The sequence below is a fragment of the Protopterus annectens genome, chromosome 7.part0 (assembly GCF_019279795.1).
Source record: "Protopterus annectens isolate FY-2018-M chromosome 7.part0, PAN1.0, whole genome shotgun sequence".
NCBI classification, from domain to species: Eukaryota; Metazoa; Chordata; order Ceratodontiformes; family Protopteridae; genus Protopterus; species Protopterus annectens.
In genome coordinates this window covers 407,420,918-407,444,621 of record NC_056739.1, presented here as the reverse complement: position 1 = coordinate 407,444,621, position 23,704 = coordinate 407,420,918, and the positions used below count along the sequence as shown (strand labels likewise).

Genomic DNA, 23,704 nt, shown 5'->3' with positions numbered 1-23,704 from the left:
CTGGGGAATTGAATGTGGGACAGAAGTGAAATGGGAAACACCACCCGCATTTAAGAGTCAAACTGCCTGGCCATGACCAAAACATCCAGACCCTCTGTGTCTAACAGCAAAAGATAAGAAAAGCCAAAAACAATGGATTAATCACAAACTTAAATGTATTACCTTTAATTTTACTTGTGCTGCATAGGAATGCTTCAACATGGATTACTAATAATCGCATTAATATTAATCCAGTTTAATATCATCTTAAACAAATAGTTGAGATATTCTTAGTCGGGGGGTGGTCAGAAATTATGAAACTTAAATGTTACTTAAAGCAGAGCACTCATGATCCCCATACATTGAAATAGAAGATGAAAAATATTGTTATGCAATGTTTACAGCATAAAAAATTAATATTTTATTCAACACTTTATTTGACTTTTCTAAATATTGCTTTACAAGAAAGCTTTTGTACATCTAAGCTACCTGCTCTATTGCTGGTTTTCCTAGCTTTTGTACATCTAAACTACCTTCTCTATTGTGGGTTTACCCCTTTAAGCTGTACAGTATGTCAGCTGATTAGGAAAAGCAGTTTTTCCTTAGCCATGTATTGAGGGGAAGGCTGTCACTAGTCATTGTATGAGCCGCAGCAGTTAATGATATTCTAGTAAGTCTTTACTTGTTCTCGCACTGTTTTATCCATTTAACCTGTATAAGATGTCTATTCATTAGGATAGGAGGTTACTCCCTAGGCACACATTGAGGAAAAGATAAAGTAACTGTGTGATCTGAAGACGTAAGTGGTGGTCCAGTAATGAAGCCTATAAAGTATTATCTCTCACAAAAGGCTTTATTTAGTAACTTTCCCTAGTTTTAACAATTGCTGTTCCAAAAAGTTTCCTCTATTTGTGTATTAAATGCTATCATATTTTCCTAGTTTTTCCTTAGATACCCTTAGAAATGTTTTCATTAACATTTCAATGCCAGTTTGTGAGCATTTTTTTTTTTGTTTGTTTAATGGAATACACTGCTGATTTTTTTTTTCTGATGGGACTTCTGAATTGTTCCTAATCTCTAGGGTCACACACATGCCTGTTTGTCAGGGATTGTCTGAGACACTTAATATTTTTAGTTTCTGTTACTTTGAGTGTTTCTTTTTTTTTTATTTGCAGTACTCTGCATTTTAGTTGGACATAACATCAATATCAATCTGTGCTCAACCAGTATCTGACTGCCAAATCTGAGGCTATCCTTCCTTCCCCATTTCAGATCAGTCAGTCTAAGACTAATCTTTCTTGAGAAGAACTTAATCCTGTCTCTTTCCAGATCCTCCCATTACAAGAGTACAGAAAGGCATATTACTCTTATTAAAGCAAAATCAACTATTTGATTTGAATTTGATTAGTGCATCACCTATCAGAAACAGTGGAGTTTTTGACATACAAATACCTTGAATTTTGTTTTGTTTTTCATCCTCTAAAGAAAAATGAGTATATTCAAACCTGATTGCAGCCTGTGCTGTCATTTTTTTTATTATTAATTTATTCAGAAGTGCCTCCTTTCTTGCTTGCATTATCAGCACTAATCTCTGTCTTTAAACAGATCAATTAATAGACAAGTAAAAGTATAGAAAGCATTCCATTCATTACTTTTAAAAATATGTAATCAAGTATTTATAAACCACAGACTAAAGGAGTTATTCTACATATCACATTAGCATTTACAATACTTGTCAGAATAATTTATTAGGTTTAATACATGCATGTAGTTCTAATCAGAAATACAATGGTGGCTGCACTTACACTGTAGCAGCAAGTCCACCAAGAGTGTAATACAGAGTTAGCTGTTCATTATATTTATTCTGCTGTGTTCTTCATATAAATGCTAATCACAGTTATACTGCTATGTTAATGTACATCATTTGATAAAATCTGGAATGATTGCTATGACAATAGTTAGACAGCGGTAACTTCATAAAATTAAGACTTTATTTAATAAAGAATCAATTTGTTCTGATTTACATAATTTCATAATTAAATGTAGAGGCTGGCCTCTATTCACAACTGACTTCCCTTAATCTCTGATGCTGCAATATTATAGAAGTCAAGAGATATTATTAACTTATTATACAACATAATGAAACATATAATACATTCAGGATTTGTAAGATGTTTATGTTTTCAAAATTATGTCCAAGTTCTATATTTCTGAACCTATCCTTAACCTACTTTATAAGGTATCTGTGTTTAAGCAGCACAAACTATCTTCAGAAGAAAATACCATCCTTTGATTTCTTTTTATTAATACTTACATAACCTGTCAAAAATACCCGCGATTACAAATACATACACGATGTACAATTATTAGAAATAAGAACTGTATTTTCTTTATTTTCTTACAGATGCTTTGCCCTGGGTTATCTGCAGTGCGAGCAGGTGGGAAGGGCTGCTGTGGTACTGGATGCTGTGGAAACCGATGTCGAGTAAGTTATCCTTATATAATACTGAGTTTTTAAGATGTGCATTAGTCTGTACTTTGTGTGGCTTTGCTATAAATCTTATGAAAAGTTGCAGCCTCATTACAGGCATTACTGTCATTCATCAGTTTAATACAGAGGATTAAGGCTTTGAGACACCAATAGGTTTCATACTCTTCTGCTGATTCCTTCAGTTGTCTCTTTCACAGAATCATAGCAAATTACTAGGCTATTGACCTGGAGGTCATTTTAAGCCTAGCCATTTCAACCAAATGTAGTACTTTAGAGGTGCTAGTCAATACCCAAAATTGCATTTAGTGATGACTGTCCATGTCCAGGAGGGTTGTGGGCACTATCCCCACTAAGAATTTATGGTACCCCATCCATTTATCCAGGTTCCTCTTCAACAGTGTCATAGAGCTGCTCTATTTCACAAAATTTGCCGACCCTCTACTTGAACCTAGGACCATCTACACACCAGTCCAATACCTAACATCTGTTGCCACAGGAGTAGTAACTCCTTTCCTCTGTGAGTTACAGACGTCACTTAAATCATTCACATCTCTAGCAGCTTATATACATATTTAGTTTCATGAGCATTTTCTGAAAATGTGAATAAAAAAATATAGGCTAAATAGTTATAAATAAATGTCTTGTGAAAGATGAATGCTGTTTATAAACCATAAACAGCACTGTTATCTAAACAAATCTCAATTTTTACAAAAAAAAAACATAGTATAATGCAAAAAGAAAAATACAAACCTGTATTTTCTCTAAATTTTTACAAACTTTTTATTCCTAAATATGCAGTATTAGCAGCAGCATTTTCATTTAGTCACATTTGATTTCTCTTATGATACCAAATATTTATGGTTGTTTTTTATTTTTTTATAGAAATATGAAAAACTACACATATATGCATAATTGACATAAACAATACTTATCTACTGAACTGTACAATTTCCAGTAAAGTTATAAGATTTTAGCAGTTACTCTGCAGAGTACTACATTAAGTCACTTGACTTGGACAATATTAATGACATGTGGAAATCTGCATTATATTTTTAGTGCTTAACAAGTAGCTAGCAATATCTCTAGTGGAGTACATTATAAAAAAACACTGGAGGTCTAAATTTTCTCTTTGTCACTATGACAGATCATACTACAAGCATCAATATACAGCTCACTCGGTTATGCAAATATGAGTCTGAAAATAAAGCTACTCATATCAAATGACAGTTATTAACATCTCTTCACTGCAGAGAATCCCACAAAATTCTAGTAAAATTTTTTTTTAAAAGCTTCCTTATAATCTGTTAATTTTTAACTGATAGACCACTTCAGTAATATGAACAACATTAAACAGTGTCATGGTACCAAAAGGAGCTATAGGCTTCAAATGAAAGAATATATCCCTAGCAGTGAAACAATGACACTATTTCTTTAAAAATAAAATATTTGATATTATGATATTGCAAGCCAACTAAAAGACAAGCAGCGACAAAAAAAAGTTTTCATCGGGTGGTACAATCCCTCCCACACACCCCTATCTCCACAGGAATCTGTAAACATATTTTTCAAATCATCATCACCCCCTCCTTAGTTCTGCAATCACACTGGGTTAATCAACTCTAGCTTGATGAAGCACAGTAATTCTCATTTTACCAAAACATGGTTTAACAGTAAACTAGCAACTCAAATGAAAATACACCAAAAAGGCAACATATAAATGAATGCGTTAACCCGTTCTTTCCATACTTTTCCCCTAATATCAGGCCATTGCTTCATTTGTTAAACTTGGAAAGATAAAATTATTTTTTGTCAGTTCTAATGAAAATATCTTATAGTACAATTGTGAATATTTTAAACAAACATGCAGCTATCTTTTTATTTCTGTTCTATGATTTTAAGACTACTTCACCATACATTAAACCAAAAACAAAACAGCATCCATAAATGAAATGGAAATAATTCAAGTCTGTGCTGTAAAAGATCAACAAGTCATTGGTGGTTTACAGTGCTTCTTGTTCAGAAAATGAAAAATACACAACAGACACACAAAATCGAGGATGTCTATTAAATTAAAGAATGTTAGGTTACCAGGATAATCAGACAATTATCTTTTTCATTTTTGCCATTTAAAACATTTATGTGGTAGTATTATTTGATATGTGAGAAATAATTGTGTTTGGGAGTTGTTGATATTTCTATATCCATTCTCCCATCACATCCTGCATACAGATAACTCACACGTGTATCTACTTTTTTCTTCATATTAGACATTTGGTAAAATGAATGCTTGCATAAATGAACCAACAGTGCATTCTGTCAAACAAATGAACATTTGAGAAAATGAACTTACCAAGATGTGTGCCTGTAAATATGCATTCATATATGATTGCACTCTTTAAGAATAAATGGTCACAATAGCAAATGCTTTTTTGCCTAGTAGCTTGCCAGATTGCCGTACAGGGGAGTGGTAATTTGCCCTTACTCTGCTGTTGTACAATCTCAGTGTTTGTATATATAGTTAGCAAGAGGTGTTTGAGCTTTTTAAATTCAATCTAACATGATCTGTCTCTTCTTTTACTCACTTTTTTGAGAATTTAGTAGTTGATGATATCCATCTACATATACAGACTTAGTGGCATTACATTGAAGTGCTTAATGTCAACATGGTAACATCAAATCAAATGCTCCAAGTTACTCCTGGAAGTATGCATTCATAAAAACAGTGTTTTTCCAAGGGAGCAGGGCCCTGCACCCCCTTCTAATTAGATATAATAACTCTGAGATCACACAATCCCAGGGAAGGGACATATCCCCCATTCCCTGGGCATTATCATTTGTTTCACAACTATTAACCATCTACATTGTCAACCAAAGAAGTGGGTGAACAAGTCAAGCTTAGTCACAAATAACCAACCTCATAGAACATATATATATATATATATATATATATATATATATATATATATATATATGCACACATATACAAACTATATATATATATATATATATATATATATATATATATATATATATATATATATCTGTTATATATATATACATATATATATATATAGAGAGAGAGAGAGGGAGAGATTTTATTCCCTTTCCTGTTTTAATATACTCTCTTTCTTCCATCACTTCCATCCATATTGCTGATAGGTCTGAAAAATCCATCACAGCTGTATCTCCATCTGCTACCCCAAGCCTTCCAATAATATAAAATAATCAATTTCAGATCCATGTGCTCGCTTCTATAAGTCCACTGACTTTTGTTCCATGCAGTTAATTTACCACATTTTATCACTTTCTGTGTTTTTTTACCCCTTTCCCATTTTTTACATTTTCCCCTTAAATTACAATTAAAGTCCCCCACAATTATAATTTTGATGTTTACCACAGATAGTCTATTTGATGAACCTGATTCTCTCATTCCTTGTTAGTTATGTATGCATTTAATGCTATAATTATAAACACATGTTTTTCCACATTACATTCACAACAAATAACCTTCCCATCTTTAACAATGTTGCATCTACTAATTTCACTGTTTTTGTTTTTACACAGCCCTCCCACTCTGGAACATTCACTTCCAAAGTTCCATATTATATTTCTACCCCACAATTTTATTTGCAGTCTTTCTTCACTTTGTCAGGAATCTTACATCCTCTAACAGAATAACATCCATGTTACATTTAGCACACCACTCCAGTATCTCTATCCTTCTTGCAGTATTGTTAATACTATTTACATTTACTGAAATTACTCACATTGTGTTTTTTTCTAATTTTTAAGTTTAAGGGAAATATTTTTACATTTAAATTTTCTTATTTTTATTCTTTCCCCAAATGATTTTTTTTTTACAAAATAATCCTTGATCATCAGAATCAGATTTTTCACTAGCTAGGACTTCTAAAAAATATTAGTATCAATCCCCACTTTTAACTTATCTTCCTGCATGCTCTTTTTCTCATTTTTCCCCACCATATTTTTTCTTTTTCTACAGTTTCTTCTTCACCTAGTTCATCCTCTCCCCAGCCTCTTGTTTTCCTTCATGTATTTTTTTTCCTTTTCTCGTTTTTTTCATTATTCACTGTTTACACTTGACAATCCATCCTAAAGTGTCTTTTTTAACATAACCTGCATTCAGGCGCATACCTTCTTATTGTATGTTCTTTCTACCCACACTAGGTAGATTGTACTTTGTCATTATCATTAATTAAATTAAAAGTCTTCACAAAAGAAACATGATTTAGGCTGGTCAGCATATCTTAATGTCCCTCTAAGACCGGCCAAAAAAAAAAAAATAACACTTGGCAAGTGTTTCACTATGATTTTCTTTCACATTTCAAAACACTTTCCAACATGCATCCTGTATTCCATATGTTTCTCTCCTATATAAAATTCACAATATTATCAATAGTTTTACTCAGACCCTGCATGCATTTTGTAACATTGTCTTCAAGTTCAGTTCTAAACTTTTTACACTAAGTTACTACCAGAAAACAAATAGTTTCACAGATAAATATCCTTTAATTTTGTTACACAGTTCCAGGAATGTCATCAGTCCAATAGTTTCAAATGTTGTCATAAAAGTCTCTGTCCCACTATATATAAAACCTTTCTTGTGCTTTAAACCCTAGAACAGTTGCCAGATTCTCCCATACATAATATCTATTACAGTGTCATTTTTTTTCTTATTCTCACAGTTGGCCTTCTCTTCTTTTTAAAAACATTTTTAGGTGCAGTTTGTTGCTGCTGTCCTTTTTGCCTGATGTCACTGTTGCATATGTTTTAGTTACTGTATTGTCTGCTGCCACTAAACCATATACCTTCTCAGTTTGTTGCTGTTTTCCTCGCTTACTTTTTGTCATTGCTGTATATGTTTTAACTGCTGCATTCTGTGCTGCTGTATCACCTGTTCATTTTCTACATTACCATCGTCAGCACTTTTGAGAGAGTTATGTGCATCTCTCCCCCTGAAACAGCAAAACTGTCACCTGGATCATCCTGCTCAAATATTTTTTAACAGATCATCATCTTCAAGCCCTTCTCATGCCAGTTCTGTTATCTGCACCACTTTTAACAGACCTACTTACTTCCTTCTCCATGGAAACACTGCTGTTTATTTTTAACATCTACCGCACAAATATTGTTTACATTCTGAAGCTGCATATTTAACATTTTTTTCTCCAAATTCTCATTTTTCAACTCCAACGTCTCCATAACTTTATTCCCTACTCCATACTGATGCTTCCCTTAGGTCTCTTCCCTGCTCCAAGGGTAGTTTTTTTATTGATATATACATTAAATATTATTTACATATTTACATTATTAACATCTATTTACAAATCTTTATACATTATAAACTTCAATTTAAGTATTTCCCCCACTTTTTTCTCCATAACCAAAGCATTATTTTCTCTAGAATCTTTGTCAAAGTCTATTTCCATTGTATTTAATTTCATTTAGTCTCTCGTTTCATATAGTCCATGAAACATAAAATATTGCTCTGTCGATTTCCTTCACTTCTTCCTGTTTTCATGCACCATAATAACCAAATTCTGTTATATCCATATTCATTTGCTCAAATTTTAACAAACTTTTCATCCTATTATGTTTATATATTTCCTTCCACAAATTATTAACTCTTTCACATTTCAAAAACACATGCTCAATAGTCTCAAACTCTCCCCATTTATTACATATTCTGTATTGTTTTTTATTGTATGCCATATTTGCCTTAACTGACAATTTTCTAATATACAATATCCATAAAAATCAATGCATTCTTTCATTTTTTTATAATTACTATATCTCATCATTATGGCTTTTTTCTTAGCTATTGTTAAATTGTTCCCTGTATTAATGCAATAAAATGCTTTCATAATATATAAATACCATTCTTTTCTATTTTTCTCATATATATCCTTTCTATTTTCCATAACACATTTTTATTTTGGTACTCTTTCATTTCTTTATTCACAATGCTTTTACTTCATTTTTTAGCTTCCATTCCTTCCCACATTTTTGTACCTATAATATAGTATCATTTCTATCAAGTTTTTATTTTCTTTCATAATTCCTTTTAATACTTATATAGCATTAGAGATGCCGCATGTACTATTGGGTTTATTAAACCCAAGCTTTGTTGCTCTTCCTTCATATATAGAATCCCTGTCTTGACTGGATTCAGTCTAGAGTCCCATATAAAAGAAAATATAATAATCATTAGTTCCTTTGTATACTTAATAGGAATCATATAGATGTTAGCAACATAAGCATTTTTCCTGTTATCGTAGTGTTCAACAAGTGTGCTTCTTTTCTATATGAAAACTTATACAATTTCCAAAAAATAGCCATACCCGTTACTTCTTTGAGTATATTATCCCATTACTGTTGTCTGTATTAATTCCTTCCAAATATTATTCATAATATATCTATATATTTTTCATTGAATTCATTACCTCCTATCATACCTTTAAAAGCAAATCCTTTACTTTTCTCTTTATTTATACTTAAACCATTTTTTTTAAATGTATACTTAATTTTTCATTTACTTCTTCCATTCATACTTTATTTTTAACAATTAATACAATAACATCCACATAACTTTACATTATTGGCAATTGTACTTTCTTCATCATTTTCCATCCACCACATATGTATACATATACTCCAAGGTACTCTTAGAAAGATGTGTGTATATATATATATATATATATATCAAACATGACATTTTATTAATTTCCTTCACTGCTACATTGATAACTAATGAGAAAATTGCACTACTAGCTGGACAGCCCTGCTTTATTCTACATTCTATTTTTATTTCTTCCTCACTCCAGCCATTTACATTTAGTTTCACATAGTTCATTTCATAAACAGATTTTATTACGTAATATTTTTTGCTTACATTATATGTCTGAAAAATTCCCCATAATAATTTATATTGAATATTATCATAGTGTTTACTTATATCTCCTCTCATAACCTTTACTTCTACATTTTTATTTATGATATCATCAGTTATTTCTCTTATTTTACATAATAGCTCTTGACTTCCTTTTCATTTTCTTCTGAATACATTTTAGTCATATATTCTATCCATTTTTTAACCTTTTTGTTATTATTCTTATAATAATTTTATTATCCATATTATTCAATGTTATAGGTCTCCAATTTTTTATCTTTTCTTGATTTCCTTTTTTTAAATACACATTTTATAACTTCTGTACATATCTCTTTCTCTTTACTTTAAGTTTCTAACCATTCGTTCATAACTTCTATAAAAAATATTTTTACTACACCTTCATTTCTTTATACATATCATATTCAATTCCATCAAGTTCTGTTGCAGAATCCATGTTAATATCTTTTAGAATATCATTCATTTCTTTCATAATTATTTTTTGTTCTAAATACTCATTATCTTTGTTATTTGTTAAGCTTTATAAATTTGTTTTATCTTTTCTTCTCTTTTAACAAATAATTCCAATACATATTCTTTAATTATTTTGTACATTCCTTCTTGCTGTCTTATTTGCTTACCTTCCTTATTTTTTAATTCTCTTATTATGTTCCTTCTTTTATTATTTTACTCAAATAGTGTGCTACATCTTCTTTCTTTCCTTGTAAACAACATGTTTGTTTATATAACAAGTTGTTATTTTAATTTCATTCATTTTATATATTTCTCTTTCTTTTTCATAAAAGGATATTTTCTTTTCTAATAAGTCTCTGAATGTTTCTTGAATTAATCCCCAGGATTCACGAAGCTCCATGCAGGAATAAGGCTATTCTTGCACAGAGTGGTTCGTGTCCATTTAGAATAGCAGTGCGCCTTGCATATTCATGAAGGCACGCTGCTATCTAATGTAAACAGACATGGACCAGGAGCGAGTGCAGGGGGCATGTGTCAGCAGTGCATGCACATGTAACACAACCCTTTGCTCAGAAAGTGTGTGATGTCTTTTCATACAGCTGCTGTGGAGAGGTCCCAGAATGTTGAGGCTCATGCCCAGCGACTGGCCTCTGCATTGGCAGTATGGTGAGTACAGATACCCCCTACTATTAGTACTAAGAAATCAAAATTATAGTAATGGTAGTACCACCTGTATATATGATTGTGTTATAAAAGTCAGGAATAAATGCCTGCATCAGGCTGCCAGTGTTACAATGGAGTATTCCAAGCTGCTGTGTAATACAGATATCAGTAGCAAACAAGGTACAATATGCAGGAGAGGAATATTAGAATATGTATGAGTGTGTCTGAGTGAACCTGCCAAGAAAGTGCCATGTCAGGGCTACTGTAACAGTTAGAAATGAAAAGCATTCCCCTGTGCAGATCATGCAGGAATAGTAATTGTGGATTTCTGAGTTGTACACAGATATGCATGTCAAAACTAATAAAGGTGATCCCAAACACTGGTGTATGCCATCTCACTTGTACCTGAAAAATAGAAATGTGTATGTCCTGCAGAATGCATTATCTGAGGTGAACTGATTTAACATTGCTTGTCTGCATACTTTAGAATGGGCATGTCAAATAACTGAAAAAAAGCAACAGTACATATTTCCATCAGAATGTGTTTTACTTGTTTGTTTGCCAGCATTGTCCTGTGTTAACCTTTCAATTTCAGCTGTATGTAGCCATGAATATACTGCAAAATGTATAAGGATAACAGGTGCAGACTTAAAACTTACACTGTGTACTCAGGATCTAAATTGCAGTATGTAGTTGTAAAACAGTCAAAAGTGCAATCCAGCTAATGTGCACATGTTTCACAAACAATGACACCAATGTCTGTTGTGTATGCATAATTTGTACTGAAAATGGGAAACAAATAATGCAACATGTCATAATAAAAGTACTGTGCACAAAAATATGTACTAGATAGAAATGTCACAAGCAACACAACACCTCCCCACTAGCTCAGTATGATAAGGACTAGGCCAGTAGTTCAGTTTTGCACACACACCACTGTTCGAATCCAGCGACTGCCACTAACATCTCAGTCTGGTTTTACAGTTGTAAACTGCAATATGAATAGAAAAAATAATGTACTGCAACACATACATTTTCCATACAGGGCACACAGGTAAAGAAATCTGAATAGAAATATTAGTATGATGTGTATAACTATGAAAGTGAACAATTGCTGTGTTAATCAGCCCCAGTCTTACAAATAGATGCAAGCTAGAGATCCACACTCTGCAGTCTGGCCCAGACAAGCCCCTCAAGTGTCACACTGCCATAGATAGCTTCCCCAGTTGCCAAGAAATCTGCACACAGACAATGTCACAGTAGATGTATGTGAAAGGCACAACACACACTCCAGGGCCTGCAATATGTGAATCTGAAATATATCTAGAAACAGCAATGCAATGTGCACACAGTTCATCTGCACAGTCCCACAGGTAAAGAAACTGGTACAGAAATAGGTATGATGTGTTTAACTAAAATAAGGGTACAATTGCTCTGGTGATATCTACAGCTGTTGGTGTGCTGTAGCAGCCCCATGGCCCATGGTGTAAATGTGGTCAGAATGTAGAGTAGTGAATAGTAGTGTACTGACAAATATACTTGTTAGCAGTTGTCAATTGAATCTGTTCCCTTCCCCTACCACTCAATTGATCCAACCATCACACTGAAACCAACATGGGTATGTTCCTAAACAAACCTCTACTGTTGGGATCTTTGATCCATTTGGTTTATCATTGTTTAAACTGTGTGCATACTAATATTCCCTGTTGAGTAATCATTTGTATTGCCTGCCTGACATACCACTACTGGTACGCTATTAAAATCCTGAATGCCATTCCATATATGCATGGATTCTGTTTGCTATGGCACTGTTATAATTGCACTGTTTTGAGTAAATGGGAATATCCATGCATGCTATTTTGACTAATGTTGTAATGTGTTGTGCATGACTAACCAGTATTCATTGTTAATTTCCACACCATAGCTCATATGGGAAGGCAGATCCCAGTGGATCTGCCTCTCCCACCCCACCTTGGTGAGGCACCAGGTCCCAGCACATCTGGGACCCAACCCATACCTCCCTCATCTGCTTGTCCTGCACCACCCTCAGGTGGAAACACTGCAGGGGATGGGGCTCACCCCACTGCAAGTGGGTGTGGTGAGGATGTTGTCACCCAGGGCAAGGTCTGTGCCATGGTGCACAGTGTCCTCCAGATGGAGCTGGATGACTGCCTGCATCAGGTGGAGGGCAAGCTGTTGCAGCTAGAAAGGCAGACGGCCCCTCCAGCTCAGCCCCCAGCTCAGTCACCTTCGGGGCTGTGAAGGAGTAGTGGTGACTGCCATCGGCTGGGGACATCAGTGCCACTACTACCATCTGGGGAGCTCATGAGCCTCGGATTCCCAACCACCCTCCCTGTCAAGGTGTTTACCCCCCATATGTCTTACACCTCCCATGTCTGCTGTCTTGTCTGTCTGCAAATACAACCTCATACCAAACATCCCTCACCACACTTACCAATAATACTTCCTTAATGTCCTACTCTCACTAAAAGAAAACAAAGGGCATCTGTCCCACAAAAAAATCACGTCCCATACATAGCTCTGCATTTCGCCCAGAGACATGTATCCATCACACAATCTGACCCTACCAATCATCCATATTGTATGATGCCCACACACCTCCCTGTAGGATGTTTTTCGTGTTTCACTGTTGCAGTCATCACATTTGGGTTATCTGCTTGGAGAAGCCCTCAGTCGGCCTGATTATCAAAGTCTTGGGTCCTGCGTCAGTTGCTGTCTCATCTTCCATGACGTCAGGCAGTCAGGTGTATAAAGCATGTAGCTGATGCCATTACATCAGTCTTTCTTGCCGTGTGGTACCTGAAGCAGAAGCAGTTCTCAAATGCTGGTCGGCCGACTCCAGAAATTTTCATTTTCGAGTTTCAGAACCAAAGTCTTCAACTAAAGCTAAGTACCCTGTTAGGGAAACTTTTTCTTGCTCTAAACCGATGTCAGTAAAAGTCAATAATTGTATTTCTTGTGGAAAGCAAATACCTCATAAAGATTTTCATTCATACTGTATTCCTTACCTAGGCCTTGACCACGATGCACCTCGCTGTCGGTTTTGTGCCTTATTTAATCCACGAACTATTCGTCGTCGGTATATTTTCGCTTCTAAATATTTTGGTACTTGCTTCAATTATCCAGATATGTCTTGGGTAAGCCACCCAACTACTAACATTCCAACAAAATGCAAAGATAAAGACAGAGACAGGCCGCCTAGGTCCAAAGCTGCCGATGAAGCTTCTCCTAAGCTAGTCGCCAGTTCGCCAGTACTCATTGAGGTGCTTTTGCAGCCCCTGATACCCGCTACTTCAGATTCACATGCTTCTACTGAGACCCATTCGGAGTCCGGTATGCTGTGAGATGCTTCAACTGTGGAACCTGCATATGTCTCTACATTGGATGGGTCCAGAGTCGCTGTGCAGGCACCAGCTTCTGAGGGTGTATTCAGGCCTGCTGACTTGCATATTAAACTGATGCCATCTTCTTCTTCAAGGCCTTAAACTCGAACTATTCCTAGGAAACTGATGCCCAGACTGCATGGTCAGGCCTCTATGCCTAAAAAACAAATGATAAGAATGGCTGAAGACCTTATTACTTTAATCAGGGGAAGCCAACCTTCCCCCTCTAAGAGACCTAGGACTGAATTTGCTTATGATACTTCTGACTAGGATTCTGAAATTTCTGTCTCCTCTGATGACCAGGATTTACCCTTATCCACTTATGAGGATTCTGATTCAGAGGACTCTATTCCCTCTGCTTCTCCCCCAGAGGATGTTTCTTTTGGTGAAACCTTGCATACTCTTAGGGAGCATTTTCACTGGGAATGTATTTTTTTTATTTTTATTTTATTTTATTTTATTTTACATTTGTTAACCAGGCTAGTCCAGCTAGATATATGTCCATTTTCAGTGGAGGCCCGGGGAGAAAAGCTCCAGTAGTAACAAGAGATATAGTAAAGAAAAACAATTTATCATACAATAAAATATTACATGTGACTGTGTCACACATATATATCATGGAACAATTCTACAAAGAAGTAGAGATACTAAATCAGCTAATTCATAGGAATGATTACATTACTTTCCAAAAATTGTAGAAGAAAGATAGGTCATTTTACAGTATGTTATCAATGGTGAGATGTACAGAACAACTGATAGTAACATTCATGACATGACTTATGTAAATTACTAGAGATCTTAACTACTTCCATAGGGCTGTAGTATAATAGATTAGTAAGAGGATACAGGCTGGTGGTAGAAGTAGAGAAATCAGAGGATTAGTCAGGGTTGCTACAGGGGCATAACCAGTGTGTCTTCAGGTATTTCTTGAGCCTTTGTTTAAAGAGTGGCAGCGAGGGAAGTATAGTTATATCCCGTGGCAGCATATTCCAGTTTTATCCAGCAGTATTGGTGAACAAGGAGTCACCTGCCAGGTTATTAGACTTGCTTAAACTAGCAAGAAGTTTACCAGAAGATTGTAAGGAGTTGAGATTCCTGTATGGGGTAATGAGGTTAGAAAGAATAGGGGTGTTGTTTGGTTGGTAAAATATCTTATGAACAATGGTTAGTTGGGAATATGTCAAAATGTTTTTTAGTTCTAGCCAATCTAGTTGTTGTAGGTTCTGACAATGGTGAGTTCTAAAAGGGTTAAATGGGAATGAGCAATTCTAATTCTAGATGATGGAGTCAAGAAGTGTTTTATTCTATATAAGCAGCCTATTTTTCTATTTACTGTTTTAATGGTGTTATTGATATGGTTATCAAAGGTGAGATTGTTATCGATTGTGATAACTAGCAGTTTGGTGGTGGAGTCTGCGGATATAAGGGTACCATTATTGGATTTAATTGAGAAATCTATGGGAGAGGACTTAGCATTAGGTGTGAAAAGCAAGAGCTTGATTTTTTTAGCATTCATCAGGAGGCAGCATTTCAAGAACCAAGCCTGTACTGTGCTAAATATTTTCTGGGTTAGAGCATGAAGTTCAGATGAAGTTTTGGCAGTACATATGAGTGTAGAATTATCGGCATATTGTATACAGGCTGCTTGAGGGATTGAGAGAAAAGGAGATGTCTTAGACTGGAGCCTTGTGGGACTCCAAGGGAGATGGGCAGGTGGGAGGATAGTTTATTGTCCCAGAGAACTGCCTGTTTCCTATTGTTAAGATAGGACTTAAACCAGAGGATAGCTTTGTTGTCTAGATAGAGGGATTCAAGGGTCTTTATGAGTAGGGAATGGTTTACCATATTGAATGCTTTAGATAAATCAATAAAGAGTGCTGAAGAGAGGCTATTGTTATTACGGTTACAATTGATGGAGTTGGTGAAAGAGAGGAGAGCTGTGGTGGTACTATGGTAAGGCCTTAAACCATGTTGGCAGTTAGCTAAGATACTGTGTTGGGTTAAGTGGGCCATTAACTGATGGTGAATACATTTTTCCATTACCTTAGCTAGGGGTGATAAGAGAGCTATAGGTCTGTAATTGGAATAATCATTAAAGTTGCCACCTTTATGTAAAGGAATGATGTGTGAGATTTTCCAGATTTCTGGGATGATTCCTTTGTTAATGGTTCTATTTATAAGGATGGATATAGGGTAGGCAACTGATTTAGCTGTTCTTTGCAGATATTCTGATGATAACTGGTCTGCGGAGAAGGGGACATGGCTTAAGCTTTTGGATTATTTTTTGTTGAAGTTGGAAAGTAGGTAGACTGTCAGGTAAAGATATGGGGGGGGGGGCTAGCATTGTCTGTAGATAGATGATGGGCTAAGGATTGTATAGTGTCTGTAAAAAAAGTTTTAAAGGCATTGGCTGTTTGCTGGAAGGTATTATTATCAGCTCCTAGGGGGTTGGTGTGGTAGAGTGCCCAGGATGTAGAAGCTTATTTATGCTAGACCAGAACTTCTGTGGATTATTATGGTGAGTTTGCTGTAGTTTACAATAGTAGTTCTTTTTATCAGTAAGAATGGCTCTTTTTGTAATATTTCTCAACTGTCTAAAGGTCTGATTGTCAGAGATAGTTCAGGTAGATCTCCATTTAGCCCAAGATTTGTTCCTTAGCAGTATCTTTTGCTAGTATCTTTTGACATCCAAGGGGCTATCTTGGACTTCATTCTAATAGTTTGTTTGGGTGCATGTTCATCTAAAATTGTTAGGAATTTTGAGTTGAAATATTTAACAGCCTCTTCAAGTGGGAGAGTTTTTAGAGGGTTCCAGTCACAGGCGTTAAGTTCATTTTGGAAAGACATCTGGTTAAAATACTTATTTGACCTTAAGATCCTGGACATGGGAGAGTTTGGAATGTCATTCTTTTGTCTAACAATGTAAGTCAAAGTATGATCAATTACATCATCAGGCAAGGTTCCAACTTTATAAGTTTGTTGTTGTCTGTTAACGAGAATCCAATCTAAGATGCTCTCTTTTTTATTTGGTTTGTTAATTCTAGTAGTGGTGGTGATTGACTGAAACTATGTAGGTTAATATGTGAGCAAGGGTTTTCAGTGTTGATGCAGTTCCAGTCAGTACTGAAGTCACCTAGTATAATTGTTTCTTGTGGATAGTTAGTGGAAACACAGCTTAGAATATCCTCTATTATAGTGTTGTTGCTACCAGGAGGAAGGTAGGTACAGATGATGTTTAGGGATTTGCTAGTATTTAGTTTAAGTTTAGTGATAAGGACTTCTGCCTTACTATCTTAGGGGGGGGGGGTGAAAGGAATTGCGGAGATTTGTAAACCAGTCCTAAACAGAATGGCTACTCCTCCACCCTTCCATTTAGAGTGGTCAAGTCTCAAAATATTATAACCTGCGGGAATAATTTAATTGTCCTTTGTTCTTGGTTTTAACCAAGTTTCTGTAAGACAGAAGATATCAAAGGAATGAATGTCAAGAAGGTAATGGGGTTGGGCAACTTTGTTGTAGACACTACGGATATTTAGATGTCCTATTAGCAAGGAGTTTGGGAGACTGGTTAATGTAGTTAGGGTAGAGGAAGTGGTGCTGTGAGTTGTGACTGTGGAAACATTAGTTGGGCCAGGGTTGGGGTGGATATCACCATCTTTTAAGGTGGGAGGTTTTAGTCTTGAGATAGGGTTATAAAAGTCACTAGATTGATGTTTTAGTTTCCTTATGGAGGAGTTATGGACTTTAATATGTGTGAGGCGATGGTATTTGTCTAGTAGGTAGCAGGGGGTAGATGTATAATATATTTGAAAATGGGTAAGGGTAGAAGTTTGTATAGCTGTTTGTTTTGGAGAGTAGTTGAAGTGAAAATAGTTCATATTTTCAAAGGAGGTGAGGAGGTAGGCAGAAGTGAGGACTGGAATAAGAATGGCTATAAGTAGTAACTTAGTTGGGAGAGCTTTCTTTTTTGTGAGCATCTTGCTAAGGTTAGCTGTGGAAGTTCAAGAAGGTAACTTGTGCATCTACAAAAGAGGTTTGGGCAGGGTTAAGGGAATTGAAGAAAATGAAGGAAGGCAGAGTTTTTAGGAAGTAATGGAAAGGAAAAAGAAGTAGGGACAGTGCTCAGGGTAAGGGAGTTGGAGAAAGTGAGTAAGGAGATAGGTGAAAAATGAAAGGGAGTGGTTAGGATGTCTAGTTTGATTAGAGTAAATGATTGGTAGGTGGGGAGAGGGTGTGGCTAGGGAAGTATAAAGCTAGAGCTACTGTGGGTGGGTGAGATATGGGGGTAGAGTAGGGGAGTGGAGTGAGCCCGCAGGGTGAATGGAGCAGGGCAGAGCCAAGAGGACCAGTGCAGAGGAGAAAAAAACAATCAGTGAGGTATGGAAGTGAGTTCCTAGTAAGGTATCTGGGATGGAAGAGTAGGTAGAGAGCAACCTGAGATAACTACAGAAATAATGGAAAAGGTATGGGAGTACAGAGGCAAAAATAGAGTTAAAACCTAGTGTAAATTCTACAGCGTAAAGGAGGTATAGTAATGGGAGAAAAAAGTGGCACTACTGCCCTCTAGTGGTCACCCTAGGTACTGTGTAATAAGGCTTACTCCATGTAGATAGAGGAAGCAAAAGAGTAGGGAATTAGGGGAATGAGAGAAGGTAAAGTAAATAGGTAGATATTAGGAGAATAAAATAAAACAAATAGGTAGATCCTAGGGACGGTGTTTCTGCAGGGGGACTCAATAGGGAGTATAGGGGTAAAGAATCGGGAGACTGTTGCTGCTGGCTACCCTTACAGGGAGCGTTCACTGAAAATAAAATAAATATGAGGCAGGTTATAACTCGATTAGGGAGTGAGCAGTATTAGACACATGCTTCCAAAAGGTATGATTCCTGCGTTTCAAATGCAGTACAGCATAGGAGGACAAGTCACTTTTCCGTATACTGGGATGAGGTATCAGATAACTTTATTGAAGAATTATCTTTGGGCCTCTGGTAGACAGCAGACACTGAAGCTAGGGGTTGGTACTAGCAGCAAGGGTTCACGTTCCAAAAGGTATGATTCCGGCATTTCAAATGCAGTACAGTACAGCATAGGAGGAGGGAAAGCCAGGGTTACTCTGATTCTAAAAAGAGGCTTAGAGATTTCTTACTCCTGTCCCAGCACAGGCCTTTAGCTATCCCTCCTATGCTGGACATTGTTGATGATGCCTTTTCGGAATCTAGCTTGGCCCCTAACTCTTTACCTCCTGCTCCCAGAAAACCTGATAGATATTACAGGGGTTCCTAATTCTCACAAGTTCCTTTTTAAAAATCCTACTGCGGATCCTGAGACCATTTCACAGGGACCCAAGGGCATTAAGGCTACTACTGCCAAAAATCCTACCCCCTCTGATAGAGATTCCAGGGCCCTGGTTAGATGGGGTAAGAAGGTATATACCTCTGCAACCTTGGCCATCAGGGACTTAAATTGCCAGTTTCATATGTTAAAGCATCAGCAGTATATTATTGGATTACTTAAACAGAAAATGATGTTGATTCCTGATTGTGCTGAAAATAAGGATTTACAGGATTTAATGCATTCTGCTGAACAGGTTGGAAAACATACTTTGCTATGTGGTTTTGTTTCACTAGAGGCATCTTGCTGGGCTGCTGTCACCGGGTCTGTACTTAGGAGGCATGCTTGGCTTAAGGAGCAATCTTTGCCAGATCATGTTAAAGCTAAATTGCTGGATGCTCCCTTAAATGAGGACCACCTGTTTGGCAACAAAGCAGAAGACGTTCTTAAAAAGATGGAGGAAAAAGCTAAATCTATGCAAACTGTTAAAGATTTCTTACAAGTACAGCCTCCAGGATTTAGTAGGCATTGGCCCTCAATAAATTGGTCCTTTCCTGCCTCTTCCAGGCCTTCTCAGTTCAAACTCAGAACCAGCAGAACAACCAGGCTTCAGTCCCAGGGTATGCACAGGACAAAGCAGTAGGGGGCTCCCACTTCCAAATCAGGGAGTAGTAAGACTCCTCCCTATGGTAATCTGTCTGAATGACTTAACTTTAAAACTTCCAAGCACTTCTCAACTGACTGCTCCTTTAGGGGGAAAGATTGCTATGCAAGCAAAAAACTGGGAACTCAGTACTCAGGACAAATGGGTTTTAAACATAGTTTCCCATGGATACAGATTTCACTTCCACACATTGCCAACCACAAACAGTTGCCATATCTTCCCCCAAATCAGTGGGCAGAGGTTCAAAAGCAAGTACTCTCTCTCTTAATATTAAAGGCTATTCAGACTGACCCAGAAGAGGAAAAGGGACAAGGTTTCTACTCAAGACATTTCCTGGTACCCAGAAAAGACAACTCATGGTGTCCTATCTTGGACCTTTCTATCCTAAACACCTTTTTGGTGATTCCAAAATTCAAGATGCTAACTCTTCACCAGTTGCTTCCCATGATAGGCAAAGATGCCTGGTTGGCAACACTGGATTTAAAAGAAGCCTATCTGCACATCCCAGCCAGGGAATCTTGCAGAAGATACCTACGCTTCAAAGCAAGCTGCACTGCCCTTTGGCTTATCTACTGTGCCCAGGGTATTCACAAAGTGCCTAGCTCCAGTCATTGCATTTTGCTGGCAAATAAATATTCAAATATACCCATATCTGGACGATTGTCTAATTCAGGCGGAAAGCCAGGACATACTTTTGAATCATCTGGCATTTGCACAAAAGGTGCTAACTTGACTAGGGTACACCATAAATGAAAATAAATCACAGCTGGTACCCTGTCAACAAATCATATTCCTGGGAGCAAGATTGAACACAACTTCCCAGATGACTTTCCTTACACCAGAGAAAAAAATTAATTTGACAACTTACTTCAAATTAGTGGCCACAAAAACCCTGCTATCTGCAAGGAAAATACTGCAAGACTTGGGATTCATGGCCTTGTGCATTCTAATTTCATATGCAAGACTGCATATGAGGAAACTACAATGGTATCTAAACAGCCTATGGTGTCAGCATTCTCAGGATCTAGAAGCAACGATTCATATTATACCTTGCCTACGGTTAGAATTCCTTTGGTGGGCAGAGGCTTGCCATCAAAACAAGGGACTACTATTCACTCTACCCCCTGCCACCCAAACCCTAACAGCAAATGCATCAGACTATGCATGGGGGGGGCTCACCTGGCAGGGAAGTGCATTCAGGGCAAATGAAACCCAAGTCAAATGCACCTGCATATCAATCAAAAAGAAATGTTAGCTGTACAGAATTCTTTGACAGCCTTCAAGGACCACATTCTACCCGGACAATTAATGGTAAAGTCGGACAACACCACTGTTATTTGGTACATAAACAAGCAGGGGGTACCCATTCCTACCCCTTCTGCAGACTAGCCATGGCTCTGTGGAACACAGCCTTGAGCTACCAAGTGCATCTACAGGCTCAATTCCTGCCAGGAAAGCTAAATATTCTGGCAGATGAACTAAGCAGAAATATCATGGACCCACATGAATGGAAACTGGAACCAAAGACTTTCAACATGTTGATAAACAAATGGGGGAGCCCAGATATAGACCTGTTTGCCTCTCCCAAGAAACTACCAATTGGACAAATTCTGCACAAGGACTCCCCACAAACAAGCTTGGAAAGTGGATGCTCTGTCCTTTAGCTGGAAAAATATCTCAGTTTATGCCTTTCCTCCTCTGCCTCTCCTCTCCAAAGTACTACTAAAGATCAAACAGGACAAACCAAGGATGATACTGATTGCACCAGACTGTCCACGCCAACACTGGTACCCCCTCTTGCGCAGTGTGTCACAGCTATCCCCATGGCACCTGCCTCAGACCCCTACCCTGCTGTCTCAGCAGGAGAGCCAGATTCTGCACCCCCAGTTCAAACCCTAAACCTGGCAGCCTGGCTAATTACCTAATGTCTCTGTTACCATCCTTCAGTAAACAAGTGTTGGAAGTTATTTTGCAGGCAAGGAGGCCTAGTACTAGAAAGTCTTATGCTGAAAAATGGAAAAGATTCTGTGCCTTGAACCAAAATCAAGAAATGGCCACATCAGTGCCCAATTTACCTCAGATTCTTCAATACTTAACTGAGATGCTTCACAAGGGCCTTTCCCTTTCCTCCATCAAAATTCATGCTTCAGCCATTTCAGCTCATTACAACATGGAACCACCTCTCTTTTCTCACCCACTACTCAAGCAGTTTCTCAGAGGGACCAAAAACTTAAGAATACCCAGAAGAGCCCCAACTCCAGCTTGGGACATTAACTTTGTATCGGAAAAAACTCACTCTGCCCCCTTTTGAGCCAGCTGCAAGTGCAGAGTTAAAATTCCTTTCTTGGAAAACAGCTTTCCTTTTAGCAATCACTTCAGCAAGAAGGGTATCTGAATTACAGGCTCTTATGGCAGTGGAGCCTTTCATCATCTTTCATGTGGACGGAGTATCCCTCAGGACCAATCCCTCCTTCATGCCCAAGGTGGTATCCAGTGTGGCTCTTAATCAATCCATTCATTTGCCAACCTTCTTTTCTAATACACAGAACAAAGGGGAATGGATACTGCACTCCTTAGATGTGCACAGACAACTTAGATTTTACTTGGGCAGGACTAAACCTCAAAGGAAGTCTGAACAACTGCTGGTGGCATTTGCTGCAGGGGCAGAGGGGAAGGGTATTTCAAAGCAAACCATTTCTAAATGGATAGACCATTGCATTCTTTTCTGTTATAAGCACCATGGAAAACCTATCCCACAGGGGATTAGACCCCACTCTACCAGGGCTGCATCTACCTCTACAGCCTTTCTCAGAGGTGTCCTGACCAGAGACATCCTAGAAGCTGCTACCTGCAGTTCTGTACATACCTTCACCAAGCATTACCATTTGCCAATTTTCTCTAAATCCAGAGCTGGCTTTGCCACTGCAGTCTTGCAGGGCCTTATAGCTGGTCCTAATGCTATCTAAATTCCTCCTCCCATCCTTAGCTTTGGGAATCTATTCAAATGTGATGACTGCAACAGTGAAACACGAAGAACATAGTACAGCTATGTACACTTACCATAAATGTAGATGTTCGAGTGTATTCACATTTGCAGTCCTGGTTACCCTCCCTCCTGTTGGAGGTATAACCTTGTATATATGTATGTATATATATATATATATATATATATATATATATATATATATATATATCTATATATATATATATATATATATATATATATATATATATATATATATATGTCTATATCTATATATATATATATATATATATATATGTCTATATATATATATATATATATATATATATATATATGTGTGTGTATTTAATTGCTTCCCATTAGGGGGGCACTTGACATCTGGGGCAAAAAAAATGATATAATGGTGTCGGCTGCATGCTTTATACTCCTGACTGCCTGATGTGATGGAAGATGAGACAGCAACTGATGCAGGACCCAAGACTTTGATAATCAGGCCGACTGAGGGCTACTGCAAGCAGATAACCCAAATGTGATGACTGCAATAGTGAATACACTCGAACATCTACATTTATGGTAAGCGTACACAACTGCACTATATGAGGCTTTGAATTCTAAATTTCCCACATTGAAAGCAGCTGTTGCTTCCAAAGAAATGCAGAGCTATGGTCCTTTCCTACACCCGTCCTGCACATCCCTACTTTTTTCTCCTCTTGGTTGTCCCCCAGCTTGCCCCAATTTCACCACTTTCTTATCTCCCTTTTTTATTTTCTTTATTTGAAATTAGCGCAGGTTTAAGTGGCCGTAAGCG

The 23,704-nt window shown here is 37.1% G+C and overlaps 1 protein-coding gene across 1 annotated transcript in view; it reads left to right on the top strand.

Moving 5' to 3' along the window:
• TM4SF5 (transmembrane 4 L six family member 5) overlaps positions 1–23,704 on the top strand; it is a 268,619-nt gene that overhangs the window by 70,271 nt on the left and 174,644 nt on the right. Inside the window, exon 2 of the mRNA XM_044076995.1 lies at positions 2,384–2,464. Coding sequence (XP_043932930.1) covers positions 2,384–2,464 — 81 coding nt within the window. The remainder of the gene's footprint in view (positions 1–2,383; positions 2,465–23,704) is intronic.